The 22,569-nt window shown below is 42.7% G+C and overlaps 1 protein-coding gene across 10 annotated transcripts in view; it reads right to left on the reverse strand.

Annotated features, from left to right (window-relative positions):
* The window catches only part of PSD3 (pleckstrin and Sec7 domain containing 3), a 610,137-nt gene that overhangs the window by 85,830 nt on the left and 501,738 nt on the right, over positions 1–22,569 (reverse strand). For all 10 annotated transcript variants that reach the window (XM_044925847.2, XM_025293130.3, XM_044925868.2 and 7 more), the window contains one exon: positions 18,766–18,959. In XM_044925847.2, coding sequence (XP_044781782.2) covers positions 18,766–18,959 — 194 coding nt within the window. The remainder of the gene's footprint in view (positions 1–18,765; positions 18,960–22,569) is intronic.

Here is a 22,569-nt window from a genome sequence, read left to right on the forward strand (position 1 = left end):
CTGCATTCCGACAAGGACTGCAACAAGCAGCCTGCTGCTGCTAAAACAACCTAAAACAGTTATCAACCAACTCCACCTGCAACTTATTTATGCTAAGAGGTTTTAAAGGGAGGTTTACTACCCACCACCTTATCATAAGTGATCTTTAAAAAAGAGACAACAGGCCCCAGATGGAGTCACCTGTGCTCAGCCCACCTCACCACACCAAGGTGTAATACAATCTCCCCCAAGAAACGGTCTTCGCCACCTAGTCTGGATGCTTCTTGTCAGCACCAACAAGAAATCTGCTACAGAGGCCCTTTCCACCCACCAGAGGAACATGAGGTGACCACCATCCCCTCGTCCCTTCCCTCCTGCCTAGAAAAGCCTTCCATTTTGTACAGCTCCTCCAAGCTCCTCTCTGCTGGCAAGGCGGAATGCTGCCCAGCTGACCGATGGTTTAATAAAGCCAATTATACCTTTAAATGTTTCATTGTATTTTTGTTATTGAACAGTCATTGTTTTTTACTGATAATCATTCTACGTGTTTGTTGTACCTTCTCCAATTTGTCTTTGTTTGGCAAACATTTTTCTGTATTTCAGACATCAGTATATTTCATTAAGCTTTTAAATATTCTATTGTATTAATGTTATATTTTAAGTAACAAATGTTTAACATAAAATGTCGATTATTCCTGATAACTAAGTTATATTTGTCCAGTGTCAATAACAAAAAATTTTTTCTTGGTTATCTATTTTATTTTCTTCCGGTTATACATCTTACAGAATATTGAGCAGTGTTCCCCCTGCCATGTAGTAGGTCCTTGTTGGTTACCTATCGTCTACCCCAAACTCCCAATCTATCCGTTCCCACTAGCCTGCTCCCCTGGTACCCGTAAGTTCATTCTCTAAGTCTGGGAGTCTGTTTTTGCTTTGTAAAAAAGTTCATTTATATGATACTGCTTATATGTAGAATCCACCACTGCCATTCTAATTCAACCCATTCTCATTAATGGCAAAGAAATTTTTAAGTGAATAAAAAAATAAGGAAAATAACAGAAATATACACACACACACACAGAAAAAAATATATGAAATCACTAAACACCAGAGAGAATAGTTTGGTATATAAGCTTCTAATCATTTTACTATGTACACATTTGCCACAAAACTATGATATCATACTTGTTTCCTTTAAATACTTCTTATATAATCACATGTCATTTAAAAACTGATTCCAAGAGTGACACTATATAGCTCTTGGTGGTCATTAAGCTGTTTCCAAGATACTGATGGTGCTGCTGCTGCTAATATTCTGTCTCTAAAACAAGAGTTGAGTCATTAGGGACTTCCCTGGTGGTCCAGTGGTTAAGAATCCAACTGCCAATGCAGTGGACCTGGGTTTGATCCCTGGTCTGGGAAGATCCCACATGCCGCAGAGCAACTGAGTCCCTGCGCCTCAACTGCTGAGCCCGTGCTCTAGGGTCCACACGCTGCGACTACCGAAGCCCATGCACCTGAGCCCATGCTCGGCAAGAAGATAAACCACCACGCTGAGAAGCCCGCAGGCAGCAACGAAGACCCAGCACAGCCAAAATAAATAAAATTTAAAAAAATTAAGTTCTTAAATAACACTTAAGTTCGTTCTGTGTGCCAGACATTGTACAAATGGGCATCTTTACAGAGGGCCGTTCTCACTGTGAGGCTTCTGCATGACCCATTTCTCTCCCTGGAATATTCTTACACAAGCTCTCTGTGTCCAAAGATGTTATGGACTTCCTTTTGTCATTAGCTGAATGACACCTGCTCAGATATACCCCCTTCCTCCCCACAAATTATTCCCCATCAAGAGTGGATGCACTGGCACACAGCTGGTGCACGGAAGAATTTCTAAAATGGATCAATCATCTACCTAGTTTCAAAGCTCAAATTCTTAATTCTGTACTATCCAGTGATAAAATTTTTGTACATAAATTTCTATCAACATAATTATTTCCTTGAGGAAATCAGTATTGCACCTTTAATTTCAAATTTTCATCAGGCTGCTGAGGAATTTAATAAACTACAATATATAAACACAGAGACTCCAAGATTATTTTCTTCTTTCCCCTAAATGTCAACTATACTGAAACTATAAACAGAATGAGTCAACAGTACACACAGAATAATTTCTAAAAATCAGATGTAATGAAAACTGCATTCTTTCAGAAAGAAATATGCAGATTCCAAACAAATTTTTTTTTTGGTGCTAAAAGATTACAGTTTCTATTCCACAGTCCTTGTCAAAAGTACTGCTTCTGAGAATGGTGGGTAACCTGTTTTAATCAACTTTATTGCAGGAAAGGGTGGATTGTAAAGGAAAGACAAGACCCATGAAATGGAACTTAAAAACCTAAACCTTATTCTTTGTCTAAATGTAGACCTGTGAAGAGGCACTCCTCACTGAAAACAGATAAAACGTCCCCAGAACTAGACTGCTGCCGGCATCCTGTACAGGATGCGAACGGCTGCCTTTACGGCACTGCTGTGTCCCCACGCCAAGGTGCATCACAGAACAGCCCTGCTGCACGGCAAAGTGGCGAGGGGCGGGGCACCTTAGCCTAGTTTTAAAATAATTGCTTTGCTCTGTCTCCACTTCAAGAGTCTTTCTCTAACAGGAAGAGACACTGTCTTCTGGGGAAAAAAAAAAATCCCACTTTTATTAGCTCTTAATTATAGTGTCGCTGTTCCCAATGTTACACAATAGCAAAGATCTCTGCCTGTATTGCCATTATCAACTCTATTTTCAGTATGGGTGACTCAGAATAATGTCTGCTTCCTCAAATTTGACATGCAGGACTGAATTTTCAAAACCTTCACTGATAGGCAATGTGTAAATCCCTCTAAAGTGGGTGAAACCCCCTAACCATCTCAAGACACTTCCCAGCACTCTTTACACCCAAAGCACTTAAAATGAGATTAAAAAATGTGAAACAAACATGGCTCCCACACTCTTAAAAAGCAATGAACATTTCCATATTTCAAATAGAAACAAATTTCAGGTGGGTAAAATCACTGAAGAATCTATACTGGAAATGTGATTAAAATATTTCAAAATTATTAAAGTGATATGTCCACATAATTAGCCACTTTTAATTCACTTCTCCCAACTCTTCCAATCCACTTTCCAAAAGGAACCACTTTTTAACATTTACTGTGTCTCAGGGTATAATGCAGGAGATGCAGGTTCTATTCCTGGGTTGGGAAGATCCCCTGGAAGAGGGCATGGCAACCCATTCCAGTATTCTCGCCTGGAGAATCCCATGGACAGGGAGCCTGGCGGGATACAGTCCATGGTGTTGCAAACAGCTGGACACGACTGAGCGACTAACACAGGGTAGTTAATTTGCATCGTGCCCTTAAACAATGTGCTAACAGATTGCAAAATTCTCTCTTGATTTTCTTCTGAGAGAGATGAGGCTTCAGCACATGTGACTGCTCCATCCCACCTGCCCAGCACATCTCTGTGGCTTTTATTTGCATCACTATGTGTTGCCCCTTAGAGAAGGAAATGGCAACCCACTCCAGTATTTTTGCCTGGAGAATCCTATGGACTCTTGCCTGTAAAATTCTACGGCAGCCTGGTGGGCTGCTGTCTATGGGGTCCAGTATTTTTGCCTGGAGAATCCTGTGGACTCTTGCCTGGAAAATCCTACGGCAGCCTGGTGGGCTGCCGTCTATGGGGTTGCTAAGAGTCGGACATGACTGAAGTGACTCAGCAGTAGCAGCAGCCTGGTAGGCTGCAGTCTATGGGGTAGCAAGAGTCGGACATGACTTAGTGACTAAACCACCACATGTCGCCCCAGCAGTTTCAAGCATGTGCATTATTTCCTATGTCCTGTGTATTAGGCAGCCTGTTTCTATTTCTTTCTAAGAGCAGCATGGTGTGTAGAATTGTGTGTAACTATATCTATACACATAACTATATATATATATATGCAGTCATGTATAGAAACTATTTCTGTAAACGTAATTTATACCTTTCTCCACTTGATCTGTTATAGGCTTAGATAAATGAATAAAACTATTTGATTATGTTTAAAAAAATAAGAGCAGCATGATGGTTCTCTTCCTGTGTCCCTTGGGTTCTCTGATCTCTGCTTTCATATCCCAAATTCTTCCATCTGCATCTCACAGGGTTAAGGTGAATCTTACAGGGTTAAGGTAAACAATATTCACATCCCATTGTATAAAGGCTCTTCCAACTTGATTTATTATTGCCAACTGTCTTCCAAAGTGGGGAGACCAGTGACACTCACATTGCTCTAAAATGCTTGCCAACATTTGGTATTGTTACTCTTTCAAATTCTGGCCAATGTGACATATGTGAAATGATTTCTCACTGATATAATTAAATCTTTTACATCTCTAAATGTGAAAAACCAACACAATCTTACTATTGTGTTGAAGGTTTAAAGTATTACACTGGTGAATACTAATTCGGGGGTTTGGGTTTTATAATTGTTATTTTTCCTGAACAAGTTTCAAGAAAAATACCAACTGTTTCTAAACTTCCCATTCAATCAGGTATGCTATAAAGTTTTAAAAATTTTATGATGAATCATTAAGAGGTCAGAAGGTTGTCAGGAGCAATAAACACACATGTACCAAACGAAGAATTATCACGACAGCTGAACTGCTGTGTACTCCTCATTGACTGCATGTTCTTCCCCTTGCCAGAATAGATTTCTGTATGTGAATGTAGTCCCATTAAAAACAGTGCTGTGTTGCATGCTTTAGGATATTACCATATGTGTACATTTCTCTGCAAGTTAAAATTTTCATTAAACATTACCTTTTATGAGAGTCATTCATGTTAAAAATTGTAACTCTAGTTACTTGCTTTTCACAGTTACATAGTTTTCTATTACATAAATATATGAAACCCTTCCAGTGTTTCAAGGGCCATTTATGTTGTTTTATTTTGAGCTATTTTAAGGTTGCTATGAACAATCCCTTTCATATAAAACAGCAAGAGTATCTGTAGCTACACACTTAGCACTGGATTAACTGAGACACGGGTGTAATTTCTTCCAACTTTATTTATTATTGCCAATTGTCTTCCAAAGCGAGGAGGCCACCGACACTCACATTGCTCTAAAATTCTTGCCAACATTCGGTATATTACTCTTCCAAATTCTGGCCAATGTGACACGTGAGATGATATCTTGCTGCGTGTTTAATCTGAGGGTCCTTGGTAATCTGAGGATTATTGGTAAGGCTGAGGATCTCTCCATATATTTACGTATGCCGTGCTAAGCCACTACAGGCATGTCCGACTCTCTGCGACCCCATGGACTGTGGCCCACCAGGCTTCTCTGTCCATGGAATTCTCTAGGCAAGAATACTGGAGTGCCATTCCCTTCTCCAAGGGATCTTCCCAACCCAGGGATTGAACCTGGGTCTCCTGCACTGCAGGTGGATTCCTTACCGTCTGAGGCACTGTAACAATATATCCTTTCACTGTTTTTGTTTCTCTAAATCTTAAGAGAGCTTTCTCGGAACCCTCCTACACAGTAAGTGGGAATGTAAATTGGTACAGTCACTATGGAGAACAGTATGCTGCTGCTGCTGCTGCTAAGTCACTTCAGTCGTGTCCGACTCTGTGCGACCCCATAGACGGCAGCCCACCAGGCTCTGCCGTCCCTGGGATTCTCCAGGCAAGAACACTGGAGTGGGTTGCCATTTCCTTCTCCAATGCATGAAAGTGAAAAGTAAAAGTGAAGTCGCTCCGTCATGTCCGACTCTTAGTGACCCCATGGACTGCAGCCTACCAGGCTCCTCTGTCCATGGGATTTTCCAGGCAAGGGTACTGGAGTGGGGTGCCATTGCCTTCTCCGGGAGAACAGTATGGAGGTTCCTTAAAAAACTAAAAACAGAGCTACCTTATGATCCTGCAATCCCACTTCTGGGCATATACCCGGAGAAAAACAGGATCTGAAAGGATACGTGCTCCCCAGTGCTCACTGCAGCTCTGTTTACAATAGCCAGGACATGGAAGCAGTCTAGATGTCCATCAGCAGATCCACGGATAAAGAAGATGTGGTCCATATACACTGCAATATTACTCAGCTATTAAGAGAGCATTATTTACCTAAAGGTCATTAAGATGTTTCACATTTTGCTCTAAACATTTTAGATTTTGTCTCTCAAATGTTTACCTTTAATCTACCTGAAACTGATTTTTACAGTTGGGCTGAGGTGGGGGAACATACTCAGAAACACATATACCTCACAGCCCCCATCCACACCCACCTGCATTCCATATCCACACACTCACCATACACACCTCATCCCTTCCACACACAACCACATGCCCCCACAGCACACACATTACCCAGTCACCTACCGCACTTACACACACCCTCAGCACTGTTTACTGAAACACTTCTGTAGTCTTTAAATTATCTCAGTCACCGCCTCTGTTTCATGACCACGTTACCATAAACACTAACACGGCTTTTTCCAGACCCTCCTATCTGCTCCACTGTCCTCTGGGTAGCTTGTCATCTGGGAGAATGTCAGCACGGCCCAGCCGCACTTCTCAATTCTGAACATCTTATGCAGTATCTTAGCTCACAATATACGTTTTTAAACATTTGTGCTGCGGCGTCTAGATTGTAATTACCTGTATGGTGTGTATTGCGCGCCTAAAGGGAGGCGCCTAAGCGGAGAGGGGCTGTGTTTAAGATAGTCTTTGTGCATGTATAGTTTTAGGCGCTTGAGGAGTGTTTAATTCATGGAGGAAAAAAAGTTCATTTCTTGCACCTCTACTGACGTAGAGTGTGGCGCTTCACTTCTTGCCACGCTGACATGGAAGTGGGAGCACAGCACTAGGCAGGGCCTCGTGCCCCTCTATCTGCCCCTGTCCCCAGGCGGAGCCAGTCTCACTGGGAGGTGGGGGTCAGGGGAGGTGGTCCACGATGGAAGACTCGGGGGCCAGAGAAGCAGTGACTGTGTGTGAGGAGGCCTGGCACGATGAGACGGGGACTTGTGGAAAGGATGGTCAGCCAGAAAATGCAGATAAATTCACACAGCTCAATTTACAAAAGAGTGCTGGGCTGGCCAAGTAAAAGACATGCTTAGACCCTGCTGGCCCCAGACTGAGACCTCTAGTCATCTAAATACGTGCCCCGGTCCTGATGGCACAGACATGGAGAACTTGAATGTTTTCTGGGCATATGTTCTCATGGGCACTGCTTTTAATAATGTGCCATAGTTAGTTTGGTATAATCGGATTTTAGTTCCACCACATTTCCTGATATTCTATAGCTTTGGCTAATAAATTTAAGATGAATTTCCTCCTTAGTAAAATGGGGATAGTAGCAGTAATACCTGCTTCACAGGGTGAAGATTAAATGAAGTGCTTAGGAAAAAGCACTAATATTGAGTAATCACTTGATTATCTTTCTAATTCATCATCATTTAGCACATTCATATTTAGAGTACCTTGTTTCCACTTTTTTTGATTCCCACAGATATCTTGCATTGGTTAATAAAACTAAGAGCATGTATTGAACTTTATTTTTCATTCTGCCTGACAAAATCCAGGAGATACACTTTGTTTTCTAAACTTGACTGTTCAAAGCTTGCCCTTAGTGTCAGATTTAATGGGTCTGGTGAACACATATACTTCTATGAGACAACATTTGCTTTTAATCATGATGTGTTTCCTGGGCAAATTTCTGAGCTAAGCGTATTTTTAAAGTGAAAGTGAAAATGAAAGCATATCCTTAAAAGACTAAACAAATAAATAAGAGGAAAGAAAATCTCCAAGTTTTTTTAAAAAAAGTGTTTATATGAGAAATTGAAATACTCTGACAAATTTAGTACTTCAGAGTAAATCTAAAAAATGAAAGATATAAATCTGGAGTTGGACAGGTGGTCCTTTACAGACAAGTTAACCAAGGTTTTAATCTTTCCACAGACTTTTGACCCAAACCTTCACTTATGAAAAACTGTCACCAGAGCGCCCACCCACGCACACACATACGTACAAATGCAACAGAGTCCGGAGGCAGGAGGCAGAGGGGTACCCCTCAGCGTAAAGCAACTGGACGTTCATTCCCTATTGACCACTCCAAAATGAGAATAGCAGGACAATTAAAGGAGGAGGTTGTGCCCTGCCCAGATCCACGTATTTCTCATTCCTGAAGTCAGGAGATCTCCTCAACCACATGTGGGCAGAAAAGCTCCTTGGAGGTCAAAGGGAGTGATGTCAACTAACATAAGTTACCTGTACTCCTTTGCGGTAGAAACCATCTTGGCTAAGAGATGCATGTGCACACAGGGAAGGATCCTGAGATACACCAAATATGGACTGTGACCCGGGCAAGTCAGAATGACGGGCCAAAGGAAAACCAAAAGAAACGTCCCATGTGAGTGACCTAAACTGCTGACGGTGCGACTCGGGGACTCCCGCTCCGAGTCTGCCCGTGTGCCCACCCACACGGACCGGACTCTTTCCTCTTAGTAACTACTCCACTGGCTTCACTACTTCCTGTCTTTGTGGAAATTCTTTTGTGCAAAGCCGAAGGGCCAGAGCCCTTGTCACTGACCACTGGTCTAGCGGCTGGGATCTGGGGCTCTCACTGCCGTGACCTGGCCCGTCTGTGGCTGGGAACCCAAGCCCTGCTCCAAGGACGTTTCAGGCCGCCTGAGACGGCTACAGTGAATATGATGAACCCAAATAAGTTTCTACAGACTTAGCAGAATAATGTGCCCAAGTGCCCAAGAGGCATCATTACGCAAACTTCTCAAAAATCCTTTGGCTCTTCCCTTCCAGGAAAGCTCCACTACTGCTTTTTCACTCTTAAGATATTAGAAATGGAAAGTGGTGTGTTTTAAAACACAGTAGATATAAGTAATATAAAATGTATTTTAAATCTGCTTATGGCGACCAGCTCTCAAAACAGAAGGATGCGTTCAGAAGTGAGTCAGGTGATGGTGCCGTAAGCCATCCAGGAGTGAGATTAACCAGTTAAAGCAGATATGACCGGAAGTCCAACAAAACGGATGGGGGGTGGGGAGGTTATGGAAGAGATTAGGTGGGAAAAAGACAAATTCCATTCTGGCACTCCACATAAACACCTGATCACACTCAAATACCTAGAATTCCTTGTCACTTTCTTAACTCAGTTAAATACTAGGTCTTGAGGACTGAGGCAACTAGGAAGAAATTTCTTAACAACAGGGATCAATAATCAGGGTAGTTCTAGCTATGCTCATTAAAGACTAACCACTAGAAAACAGAACAATATATATAAAACAATAGTTTTCAAACACTGTACAATAGGCAGATTTGAACTGAAAGAAGAGAAATTTGAAGAGAGAGGAACAACAAAGGTAAGCCCAGATTACTGCTTGGAGGAGGTGTCTTAACTAAGATCCAGCAGTAAAGAGGGTGCCTGGAGCTGTGTGCTGAGTCGATGAGCTGAAGGGGAAGTTTGGTGAGGCTGAGGTGGCTGTAATTTATAGAGCAGAGAGAGAGAGAGACAGAGAGAGAGAGAGCTACACAGAGACACAGCTCTGAAGATCTGTGGAGGAATCCCAGGCTCTTGGTTGGAGCACTGATCTGAACACTCATGAAACGAAATGGACCAGTGCATCACAGATAAGGAGTAGAATGAGTAGTCTTAAGACCTCACACAGGGCTAAGAATAGTCTATATTCGCATCAGACAGATTGGAAAGACTTTATTTACACCAGGGCATTGAAGAGAGTCTAAAGAAGAGTAATAATGCTTTAGTAATGGAGCTAATCACTGCAGTTGGTGATTGCAGCCATGAAATTAAAAGACGCTTACTCCTTGGAAGTTATGACCAACCTAGATAGTATATTCAAAAGCAGAGACATTACTTTGCCAACAAAGGTCCATCTAGTCAAGGCTATGGTTTTTCCAGTGGTCATGTATGGATGTGAGAGTTGGACTGTGAAGAAAGCTGAGCATGGGAGAATTGATGCTTTTGAACTGTGGTGTTGGAGAAGACTCTTGAGAGTCCCCTGGACTGCAAGGAGATCCAACCAGTCCATTCTAAAGGAGATCAGTCCTGGGTGTTCTTTGGAAGGAATGATGCTAAAGCTGAAACTCCAGTACTTTGGCCACCTCATGCAAAGAGTTGACTCATTGGAAAAGACTCTGATGCTGGGAGGGATTGGGGGCAGGAGGAGAAGGGGACGACAGAGGATGAGATGGCTGGATGGCATCACGGACTCGATGGACGTGAGTTTGAGTGAACTCTGGGAATTGGTGATGGACAGGGAGGCCTGAATTGGAGCTCCAATTCATGGGGTCGCAAAGAGTCGGACGCGACTGAGCAACTGAACTGCACTGAATGGAGCTAAGTGAGTCCCTGCACAAAGGCTGTTCCCGCCCCATCACGTGTGCACGCGTGCTAAGTCGCTTCAGTTGTTTCCCACTCTTGGCGACCCTATGGACTGCAGCCTGACAAGCTCCTCTGTCCCTGGGATTTTCCAGGCAACAATACTGGAGTGGATTGCCTTGCCCTCCTCCAGGGGATCTTCCTGACCCAGGGATTGTAGCCACGTCTCTGGCAGGCAGGGTCTTTACCACTGGCACCGCCTGCTCTACCTTAACAAAGGGTAAAGACAAGACTTTAAAGGGTTCAGCTAATCAGCAAGTTACTTGGACAATGGAATAAAATCCAACATTCTTTACAGGAATCGAACCAAATCCACCCTGAAAAATGTCACAGTGTCTGGCATCCAAATAAAAATTGTTAGGAATGCAAAGAATGTAACAGTCCCAGAAAAGACAGAATGAATTTGAAGAGAAGGCCCTTAAAACAGCTATTGTAAACATGAAAAATATGCTCAAAGATATTAAGAAATATACAAACTTGATAAGGAGAAAAGCAGAGGATAAAACATTTCACTTTGCAGTTTCTAAGATAAAAATACTATATGTGGAACAAAAATACTGTGGTAAACTTGAAGAAAAAGCAATAAAAATTATTAAAGTACTGAAAAAACAAACAAAAAAAGAGTTGGAAAAAATGCAATATGGTGCAATATATAGGGAACTAGGGTCCCAGAAAGAAGGGTGGGTCTACAAAAATGATGACTGAGAAACTTCTAGAATTGGTGAAAAACATAAGCCGATGAATCCAAGAACTTAAAGATAATCACCAGGCGAGGAAAACAGAAAGTAAAATGCCTCACAATAAAACCACTTAAAATCAAGGATAAAGAGAAAAATTTTGAGAGTGGCCAGAGGGGTAGAAACCCGCACTATGTACAGAGGAACAAAAAACCATAGCAGACCTTTGTCTAAACCACCCAGGGCAGAGAACAACAGAACAATATATTACAATTTTAAACAAAAATGAAAGCACTGTCAAGGAATTATACACCAGTGAATATAGATTCCTAAGGTTAAGGTGCAGCACAAATTACTTTAAAAGCCAATAAAACATGAGAACATTTCTCACCAGCAGTTTACTATATGTTGAAAGAAATTGTTCAGGCAAGAACAAAAAAAGATACTAAACAGAAATGTGAAATTGCAAAAGGGAATCCAGTACACCAGCAATGGTCAGTATGTGCGTAAAAGTAAAGAACACATTTCTTTTTAAAGCAAAAATAATAACAATGTAGTATGGGTTTAATAAACATAATTAAAATGTATGATAATAGCACATTGCTAGTAAAGAGAAAGGGGAAACCTGTTATAAAGGTTTCAAAGTACTTGCAAAGTAGTAACATTTGAAAGCAGACTGAAAAGTTAAAGATTATACAGTAAACCCTCCAGCAATCATTAAACTTATTAAAGATGTACAACTAATATGCCAACAAGTGAAGAAAGATTGAACCACACACATCCACATGCAATCCCATGAAAGTCAGAGAAAGAGGAAAAAATCAAAATCAAAGAGCAAGATGGCAGAATTAAAGTCAACACTCCAATTAAAAGTTGGTTGAAAAGACCCAACAGTACATTGTATAAAATAATTTTAAAGACAAGATCATGGAGTAAGACAAAAAAGCTAGAAAAAATTTCTGTATATTATGCAAAAATTGAAAAGAAAGCTAGAGACACTATATTCAGTTCAGTTCAGTCGCTCAGTCATGTCCGACTCTTTGCGACCCTATGAACCGTAGCACGCCAGGCCTTCCTGTCCATCACCAACTCCCAGAGTCTACCCAAACCCCTGTCCATTGTGTCAGTGATGCCATCCAACCATCTCATCCTCTGTCATCCCCTTCTCCTGCCCTCAATCTTTCCCAGCATCAGGGTCTTTTCCAATGAGTCAGCTCTTCGCATCAGGTGGCCAAAGTATTGGAGTTTCAGCTTCAGCCTCAGTCCGTCCAATGAACACCCAGGACTGATATCCTTTAGGATGGACTGGTTCGATCTCCTTGCAGTCCAAGGGACTCTCAAGAGTCTTCTCCAACACCACACTTCAAAAGCATCAATTCTTTGGAGCTCAGCTTTCTTTATAGTCCAACTCTCACATCCATACATGACCACTGGAAAAACCATAGCCTTGACTAGATGGAACCTTGTTGGCAAAGTAATATCTCTGCTTTTTAATATGCTGTCTGGGTTGGTCATAACTTTCTTTCCAAGGAGTAAGTGCCTTTTAATTTCATGGCTGCAATCACCATCTGCAGTGATTTTAGAGGCCAGAAAAATAAAGTCAGCCACTGTTTACACTGTTTCCCCATCTAGCTGCCATGAAGTGATGGGACTGGATGCCATGATCTTCGTTTTCTGAATGTTGAGCTTTGAGCCAACTTTTTCACTCTCCTCTTTCACTTTCATCAAGAGGCTCTTTAGTTCCTCTCCACTTTCAGCCATAAAGGTGGTGTCATCTGCTTATCTGAGGTTATTGATATTTCTCCTGGCAATCTTGATTCCAGCTTGTGCTTCCTCCAGCCCAGCGTTTCTCATGATGTACTCTGCATATAAGTTAAATAAGCAGAGCGACAATATACAGCCTTGAAGTACTCCTTTTCCTATTTGGAACCAGTCTGTTGTTCTGTGTCCAGTTCTAACTGTTGCTTCCTGACCTGCATATAGGTCTCTCAAGAGGCAGGTCAGGTGGTCTGGTATTCCCATCTCTTTCAGAATTTTCCACAGTTTATTGTGATCCACACAGTCAAAGGCTTCGGCATAGTCAACAAAGCAGTCACTATATTAATATTAATATTAGAGAAAGTAGACTTCAAACTAAGGAATGTGACCAGGAATAAGGAAGGTCTTTTCATGACAAAGGGATCATCTTATCAAGAGGACATAAAATGCACAGTTTTCAGGAATGCATACAGTACAGTATGGAAAGTTGAGAAGTTTATTACAGAATCAAATGCATACTTAATATACGTCCCAGCAGGCTCACTCCCTCACCCTAAGGTCCCTTCTGAAAAGAGATGAAAACATTTGTATATGCATAGACTTGTTTGAGAATATCCAAAGCAAGTTTATTTATAAAGTCCCAAAATGAAAACACAAAAGCCCAACTGGTGAATGTGTAAACTGTGGGATATCCCAGCAATGGAATGGATCTGCAAAGAACACGACCAAGCAAAAGAAGCTAAGCACAAAAAGGTATGCAGGATTCCATTCACTGAAATTATAGGAAAGAGAAAGCTCAGTGCCCAAGAACAAATAAGGGTTGCCATTGGGAGTAAAGTGGAAGGAATTAACTGCAAGAGCTTTTTCAGCTAATGGAAATGCTGTGTGTCTGGTTGTGATGGTAGTTGCACAAGTGTATACATTTTTAGAACTAAGACGATGGACTTGAAGTTGATAAACTTTCAGTTCAGTTCAGTTCAGTCACTCAGTCGTGTCCAGCTCTTTGTGATCCCATGGACAGCAGTAAGCCAGGCCTCTCTGTCCATCACCAACTCCTAGAACTTACTCAAACTCATGTCCATGGAGTCGGTGATAACCATCCAACCATCTCATCCTCTGTCATCCCCTTCTCCTCCCGCCTTCAATCTTTCCCAGCATCAGGGTCTTTTCCAATGAGTCAGTTCTTCACATCAGGTGGCCAAAGTATTGGAGCTTCAGCTTCAGCATCAGTCCTTCCAATGAATATTCAGGACTGATTTCTTTAGGACGGACTGGTTGGATCTCCTTGCAGTCCAAGGGACTCTCAAGAGTCTTCTCCAAAACCACAGTTCAAAAGCATCAATTCAGCTTTCTTTAGAGTCCAACTCTCACATCCATACATGACCACTGGAAAAACCAAGGCTTTGACTAGATGGACCTTTGTTGGCAAAGTAATGTCTCTGCTTTTTAATATGCTGTCTAGGTTAGTCATAACTTTTCTTCTAAAGAGCAAGCGTCTTTTAATTTCATGGCTGCAATCACCATCTGCAATGGTTTTGGAGCCTTTCACTTTCATTAAGAGACTCTTTAGTTCTTCTTCACTTTTTGCCATAAGGGTGGTATCATCGGCATGTCTGAGGTTATTGATATTTCTCCCAGCAATCTTGATTCCAGCTTGTGCTTCACCCAGTCCAGCATTTCTCTTGATGTACTCTGCATATAAGTTAAATAAGCAAGGTGACAATATACAGCCTTGACATACTCCTTTTCTGATTTGGAACCAGTCTGTTGTTCCACAGTTCTAACTGTTGCTTCTTGGTAAACTTTAGTGTATATAAATTATCACTGGGCTTTCTTGATGGCTCAGCTGGCAAAAGAATCTGCCTGCAATGTAGGAGACCTGGGTTCAATCCCCGCATTGGGAAGATTCCCTAGAGAAGGGAATGGCTACCTACCCCAGTATTTTTGCTTAGAAAATTCCATGGAGTGAGGAGCCTGGGGTTGCAAAGAACTGGACATGACTGATTATCTAATTATCATTAGAAATTATGCACTTTCCTGTACTGAAAATGTTGAATCATCTTGTCCATACTAAGGTGATCTTAAAATCCATGAAAATTTGAATTGGGAATATCGAGGAAGAGCCTGGGAGAAGGCAATGGCACCCCACTCCAGTACTCTTGCCTGGAGAATCCCAGGGAAGGGGGGAGCCTGGTGGGCTGCCGTCTATGGGGTTGCACAGAGTCAGACACGACTGAAGCAACTTAGCAGCAGCAGCAGCAGGAAGAGCCTGAGGATTACAGCCTGAAACTTTAAGGCTCCTCCCGCAACCCCTCTCTCAAAGGCAGAAGTGAAGAGCCCTGAGTGATAACGCAAGCATAGGAGTGAAGTCTGGAGACTGGGCCCAATCGGCCCCATCTTACCTGAGCCATCTGTTTTCCCACCTATTTTGGGTTCTGAGGTAGGATCAGAAACAGAGACTGAAGCAGAGGCAGGTAACAGGCAGAACATCTTATGTTGCTAAAAAGAAAAAGCCTGTGACATTTAAAACTGCCCTAACCAACCAGAAGTTCTCAAAGGAGATAACTAAGGTTTTGAAGCAGCCATTTGAAAGGATCCAAGGTCAGACCCACCTGCTGATGTCAGAGAGCCTCTCAGAGAGGCTGGGGCAGCTGCAGCCCCCTCCTGGACACGCAGGAGCCAGCCATTGCGGATGCCCACTCTACCTCAGGACACGGGCTGGCAAGCACCCTGTGGGTCCTCCCCTTGATTGACGAGCCTCAGGACCCAGCCACACCTTCACCCACCAACCTGAAGGAACCAGGAACTCAGGCCATGCAGCTAACTAGGTGGGGACACAGTCTCACCCACCAGAAGGCTGCCTTAAGACCTCCCCGAGCTCACTGCTGGCCCTGAACACGCCCTGTCCACCAGAGGGTCCAGGACCTGGCCGCACACACCAGCGCCCAGGATCCGGGCCTGGGAGCCCCAGGGCCCTGCAGCCAGAGACCCCAGAGTGAGCAGGCGCCAGCCTGAGAGTCTCCTGGGCCTTGGCCCCAGCCCTCATGAGCCTGCTCTCACCTTGGAACCAGCATCACCCACCAGCAGGCAGACACACCCAAGGAAAACTGTAGTCTTGGAGCCTGAAGACTGAGCCCATCCACGAGCTGGGCCCTGTCCTGCCTACCTTCAGGCCAACACCAGCTCTGAGAGACACTGGGTCCCTTAGCCAGCTGCCCCAGGATCCAGTTCCACACAACAGAGGTACAATTCCAGCTCTGGCACCCCCGGATCCTGCAGTTAGACCTCAGGACCTGGCTCTGCCCGTCACTGGGCCAGCATAAACCCTGGGGCTCACCAGGAGTGAGGCAGCCAGCCACCCTGTGACTCAGGCACAGCAACCAGTGACCAGCACCCTCTACACAAGGAGGGCCTGGCAAGCAACCAGACCAGGGGCCAGCCATGCCTGCGAGATCACCCATCGTAGTCAGCCCACCACAAGGGGAGGACCCACAAAGTCGTCTTAGGAGGCACTCCTAGAGCACAGAGCCCTGAGTGCTGCTGGGCTACGCAGGAAGTCCCTGCCAAAGGTCATTCTCCAAGGTCAGGAAATGTAACCAAGTTATCAGATACACAGAAATGAAACCAGCGAATAAGGCAAAATGAGATGACAGGAGAACATGTCCCAAATAGGAACAAGTAGAAACCCTAGAAGAACTATGTGGAGATACGCAATTTAACTGAGAAAATGTTCAAGGTACCAATTGGAAAGATGACCAAAGAACTCAGGAGAAGAATGAACAAACAGAGGGAGAAGTTAGGGCTTTTTAACAAAGAGTTAGAAAATACAAACAACAACTAAACAGATGAAGAATACAATAACTGAAATGGAAAAATACACTAAAGGAATCGGCAGTAGATGAAATGATACAGAGGAATGGATCAGTGAACTAGAAGATGGAGTAGTGGAAATCACTGCTGCTGAGCAGAAAAACGAATAAAAAGAAATGAGGATAGTTTAAGAGATCTCTGAGGGCAACATCAAGTGCACCAACATTCTCAGTATAAGGGCACCAGAAGAAGAGAGAATGTGGAAGGCAACATACTTGAATACATAATAGCTGAAAACTTCCCTATCCTGGGAAAGGAAACAGACTTCTTGGTTGAAAATTGGAAGTCTGAAACAGGATCAACCCAAAGGGGACACTGATACACTGCAATTAAAATGGCAAAAATTAAAACTAAAGACAGAATATGCAAAGAATATGCAAAGGTAAAAGCAACGAGTTACTTACAAAGGAGTTCCTATAAGGTTATCAGCTAACTTTTCAGCCAAGGTAAGTGTCCATCAACTGATAAATGAATAAAGAAGATGTGAGACACACACACACACACACACACACACACCACGCACACAATGGAATATTACTCAGATATGAAAAAGAATGCAGTTCTGCCATTTGCAACAATATGAATGGATCTGGAGAGTATTAGGGCTAGTGATATAAGGCAGACAGAGAAAGATAAATACTTTGTTTCACTGCTTATTCATGGAATCTAAAAAAACAAATGAGTGAATATTACAAAAATGAAACAGACTCACAGATATATAGTACAAACCAGTGTCTACCATGGGGAGATGGATGGGGGAGGAGCAATATAAGGGTGGGAAATTAAGGGGTAAAAACTACTACATATAAAGTAAATAAGCTGCAAGGATACATTGTATAGCATGGGGAATTCCAGCCAATATTTTATAACAACTATAACTGGAGTATAACCTATAAAATTTATGAATCACTACATTATACACCTGAAGATAATATTATAAATCAATTATTCCTCAATAAGAAAAGAATAAATATGATACACAAAATAATAAAGAGAAAGAAATGCAAGAAATGCCCTGGAGACAATTCTTCATCTTCAGTGTTTCCTTGCCCCCTTTTCCTAAGCTGTTAGACTGAAGTTTCCCTTGCAACTGGCTTGCAGACACAGTGTTGTTAGAGAAGATGAAGTAGCCTGGTGGGCTAGTGTGCAGGGTGCCTAAAGGCGGTGGGGCAGTCCTACAGAACTGGGGGAGCATCATGAGCCAGCGTCAAAGCTACACTATCACAATGTTTCTCTTGACTGCACCCTGGCAGAACATGCTAGAATATGCTAACACATGAAGGAAAATATGCACAGATGGAAGTGGTGGGACCGTGCATCTCAGCACTGCAAGCCTGTGTCTGCAGGAGCAGCCTAATGCTGAGCATCCGCAGCAGCTATCTCAGTCTATCCATTGTACTGCCTACATGCAACTGCCATTTCACCCTCTGCAAAGGCCATTCTAGACACAGACATACTCCATTCCACCTGGACTCCCAGCATCACACGTCAGCAGACAATCCTGTCACATGGGCCTCCTTCCGTCTTCCAGGGTGAAGCACACACATTGCCTACACACACCTGTCCCTCCTCCACAGACGGCCCTGCTCCACGTGTGTGCCTGGATCACAATTCTGTCCCTCCCTGCTTTGTTTCCAGGGCCTCACGCTATTTACTATTCTATGTGTTATAAGTTGAACCCTTCCTTCAACCACCAGAAATGGAAACTCCATGAAGATACGGCCCTTGTCCTTTCTATATACTTCTATATTTTTGATGCCTAGCGCATGGCAGGTACTCAAAGTTATTTGTTGAAGGCAGGAATAAATAGATGAATAAGAGGTTAGAAATGAATAATCTGTGAGTCTTCTGGTTCTGAAGTTCTAAAGTTCTATTTACAGAAGATCAGGTACATAAGGGATTTATGATTTAGGGTTAGAGGTTTTATCAAATTTCAATAATATTTATCTAAATAAATATCATTTTCTTTATTCCTTTGCTTCAGATAAATTCACTTTAATTTTGAGCTTATCTTAAAGATGAAATAAATGAGACAGGAAATGTCAACAAATGATGCTTACTCTTCTTTCCATCCATATCTGCATGGATTTTCCGAGCCAAGAACCCACTTTTATACACAGCGGCATTGGGGTCGTGAGGAATGTCCAGGAATGGGTTGGTGGTGCTCCCAATGCGGCTGATGCTCTTTGGATGCGTTCCATTAGCCTTCTCATCGGCACCTTCGGACACAGACTTTTTTTTCTCTTCATCGTCTCTAAAAAGATAAAACAAAGATGGAACACAAGGGTTGAGTAACACAATATTCAATGAACAGTTACCTGGTGTAAGAAATGATCATACTTTCTAATGGCCTGTAAGTCCTGATGACAAGGACCACGATAAGGACAGCTGCAGTCCCCTAAACATCTCCTGTGTGTCAGGCATGAGTGAGCGTTGCAGTCTTGGAAGACTGACATTCGTATCCCACACCACAGGTAAGGAAACAGACTCAAAGTTTACATAAACATGCCAAAGCACAGTCCTAGGAATTACAGGAAGACGCTGAAAGGATATGACAGCAAAGGCTGTAACACCTCTGGCCTTTCCATCTGCTACAGAACCCTCAGGGTTGTCTGCTTTCAAAACAAGTAGAACTTCTCTGGCAGAGATCATGATTTTGATTTCTGCATGCCCTAGTATAGTGCCAAGCATGCAGAATACGATAGGTAGAGACTAAGTCCAGTAAACAGTATTAGACTACGTCTGCCAGATAACCAGGTCATCTCTACTAATAACGCCTCAGGTACAGCTGTCAGTGGGTTCGGACGGGGCACCACGCACAGGGCTCTGGCAACTCACTCACAGTGCTTTGGCTTTCCCACGCATCCCATCACCAACTGAGGAAGCCGCTAATTGCCCAGCCCTGCCTTCGGAACCCCTGTTCCTTCAAGCAGGGAAGGTTTAACTCTGACATTACAATGTACATTAAGTATGAAGGAGGTGGTCAGAATCACTTAATAAAGAGGGGCAAGAGGAGAAGAAAGTTAACAAGCTCTGATATACCGCTGGAAAACACATAACCAGAATAGGAGCATTTGTCTTATTTCACCTGTTTCAGTGTCCTGAATCACCTCTGGTTTCATGGTTGTTAAGCTTTGAATATTGAATTTTTTCCATCAACATTTCTACCAAAATATGGAATCTAGAAAAACGGTACTGATAAACCACCTTGCAGGGCAGGAATAGAGAGTGGACTTACTGGCACAGCAGGAAAAGGAGAAGGCGGGACGCGCTGCCATTCGCACAGCAGAGGGAGGCCGCCTATAGCACAGGGAGCTCAGCGCAGGGCTCCGTGATGACCTACGGGGCTGGGGTGGGCTGGTGGAGGCAGGCTCACGAGGGAGTGGATATAAGCATAGCTGATTCACGCTGTTAGCAGAAATCAGCACAATATGATAAGGAACGATCCTCCAATTAAAAATAAAAACTAATGATAAGAAATTCAACCAAAATATATTAAAATAAACCACAAGCTTAACAGTCACCAAAATTGCTTGTTTGGTTATCAGAGAAAAACTGTTTTTTTCCTCCATTGGTATTTTATAAATAATTGTGAAATATATGAAAATAACACTGGACTCAGGTAACTGTATTTTACTTTTAATTTAACTTCTATTAATAGACAGTTTTGGGTTTGCAAAAGTACAGAGTTCCCTTATGCTCATCAACAAGTTACCGCAGTTGTGAATACTTTTTTTTTTTGTTTTGGTCACACCACACAGCAGCGGGGATCTTAGTTCCCTTACCAGAGATGGAACCCAGGCCCTCTGCAGTGGGAGCATGGAGTCCTAACCACTGGACCCCCACAGAATTCCCCCCAATGTTAACACCTTACAGAACCAAAATAAAACTGTCAGAATGAAGAACCTAATGATGCATTACTAAGAAGTGAACTTCAGACTTCATTCAGATTTCACCTTTTTCTCCACTAATATTTTTTTTGTTTCCAGGATCCTATCCGTGACCCCACAGAGCATTTGGCTGTCATGAGTCCTTTGTCGCATCCAACAGTGACGATTCTTAGGCTTTCCCTTGTCCTTCATGATCCAGACACTTGGAAGAGTAGTAGTCGGCGGTTCTGTATGCTTGTTTGATGTCTTCTCAGTGTTCTTGCCTGGAGAATCCCAGGGACGGGGGAGCCTGGTGGCTGCAGTCCATGGGGTCGCACAGAGTCGGACACGACTGAAGCGACTTAGCAGCAGCAGCATGATTAGACCAGGGCTATACACTCTTGAGAAGGATGTCATGGGTGATGCCCTCTCAGCCCACCACGTCAGGAGGTAGGTGTTTTATCGTTAGGGGGATGAACCTGGATTACTTGTTTAAGGTGGTTAGGGGCAAGTTTCTGTCTGTGGAGTTACTATCTTCCTTTGTAAATGATTTGTGGGAGATCCCTTGTGACTATGAAAACATCCTGTTTCTCCTTAAGCTTCTGACCACTAATTTTAGCAGTCATCTGTGGGTCTTGCCTATGACAATAATATTGTAGTGATCTAATGGTGATTTTTTTTTTTAATTTCCCTAATTTCTTCTTCATTACTAACTGGAATTCTTCTTTGAGTATGGACATGTAGGTATTTATTTTATTCTTTGGATTATAGTCAAATACCACAATTACTCTTTTGTTCCAATTTTTCCAGCTTTGCTCATTGGATGGCCTACGAAATAGGCCTCCGTGTCCTAGCAACATCTCATCGTTTTTCCTTTCTGTTTTGTAAGTACATCCTTTCTTTCAGATACCACAAGATGCTACCTCCAAGCTCATCTTGGATTTTCCTTGTCCCAGTCCTGGAAGAAACCACTCTCCAAGGAGTCCAGTCCTATTTACTGGAGATTGGCACTCAGAAACCACTGCCTCCAAGCCCTCTCAAGAGAAACACCTAGGGAAATGCGTGTGTAATATACACACACACACACACATATATATATAAATACATAAAACATATATATACACATTCATCCAGCTATCTATCCCTCCCTCCCTCCCTTTCATGAGTTCATATGAATACATATGATATCTCCAACACAAGACAAAATTCATCCCAGCCTTTGCCCTTTGCTTACCTGTATTTCTTCAACAGTGAGAAACCTGGCTCTCTTATCTATAATATACTTATTTATATGTTCAACCCTAATAAATATATATAACAATGCTTACACGAGTCATTTGGAAAACAAACTAATTTGGTATGGTCTGAACTATATCTTGCATTCCCCATACTGTGGCTGATATTTAAGAAATGAACAGACACAAAACCTACAACTCCTTGAGATGCACAGCTCGGTGGAAATGCACAACATGTCCTGTACCCACCATCACAGGACCAGACAGAACAGTTCGGTCAACCCCCAGTTCCCTCTGCTACCTTCTTTTAGGCAATTCCTCTCCCTGACCAGCTCCTGGAACTACCAGTCTCTTTTCCTTTCCAACAGTTTTGGCATTCTTAAAATGTCACACAAATCGTTTATTTTACTTGGCAAAACGTATTTAATACTCATCCATACTGTTGTGAGAATCAATAGTGTGTTCCCATTTATTGCTGAGTACTATCTTATTTTCTAGACATACAGTTTATTTATGCATTTACTTTCCCTTACCCCACACCTCCAGCTTTGCTGAGGTAAAACCGATTTATTTACTTAGTTTTATATTTATTATTTTATTTCTGACTGACTGGGTCTTTGGTGCTGCATGTGGGCTTTCTTGAGTTGTGGTGAGCGGGGGCTACGCAGTGGTTGGGGTGCAAGGGGTCCTCATTGCAGTGGTCTCTCTTGTGGCAGAGCAGGGGCTCTGGGGTGCGTGGGCTTCAGCTACTGTAGCGGAG

Source organism: Bubalus bubalis, chromosome 1, assembly GCF_019923935.1.
Source record: "Bubalus bubalis isolate 160015118507 breed Murrah chromosome 1, NDDB_SH_1, whole genome shotgun sequence".
NCBI classification, from domain to species: Eukaryota; Metazoa; Chordata; class Mammalia; order Artiodactyla; family Bovidae; genus Bubalus; species Bubalus bubalis.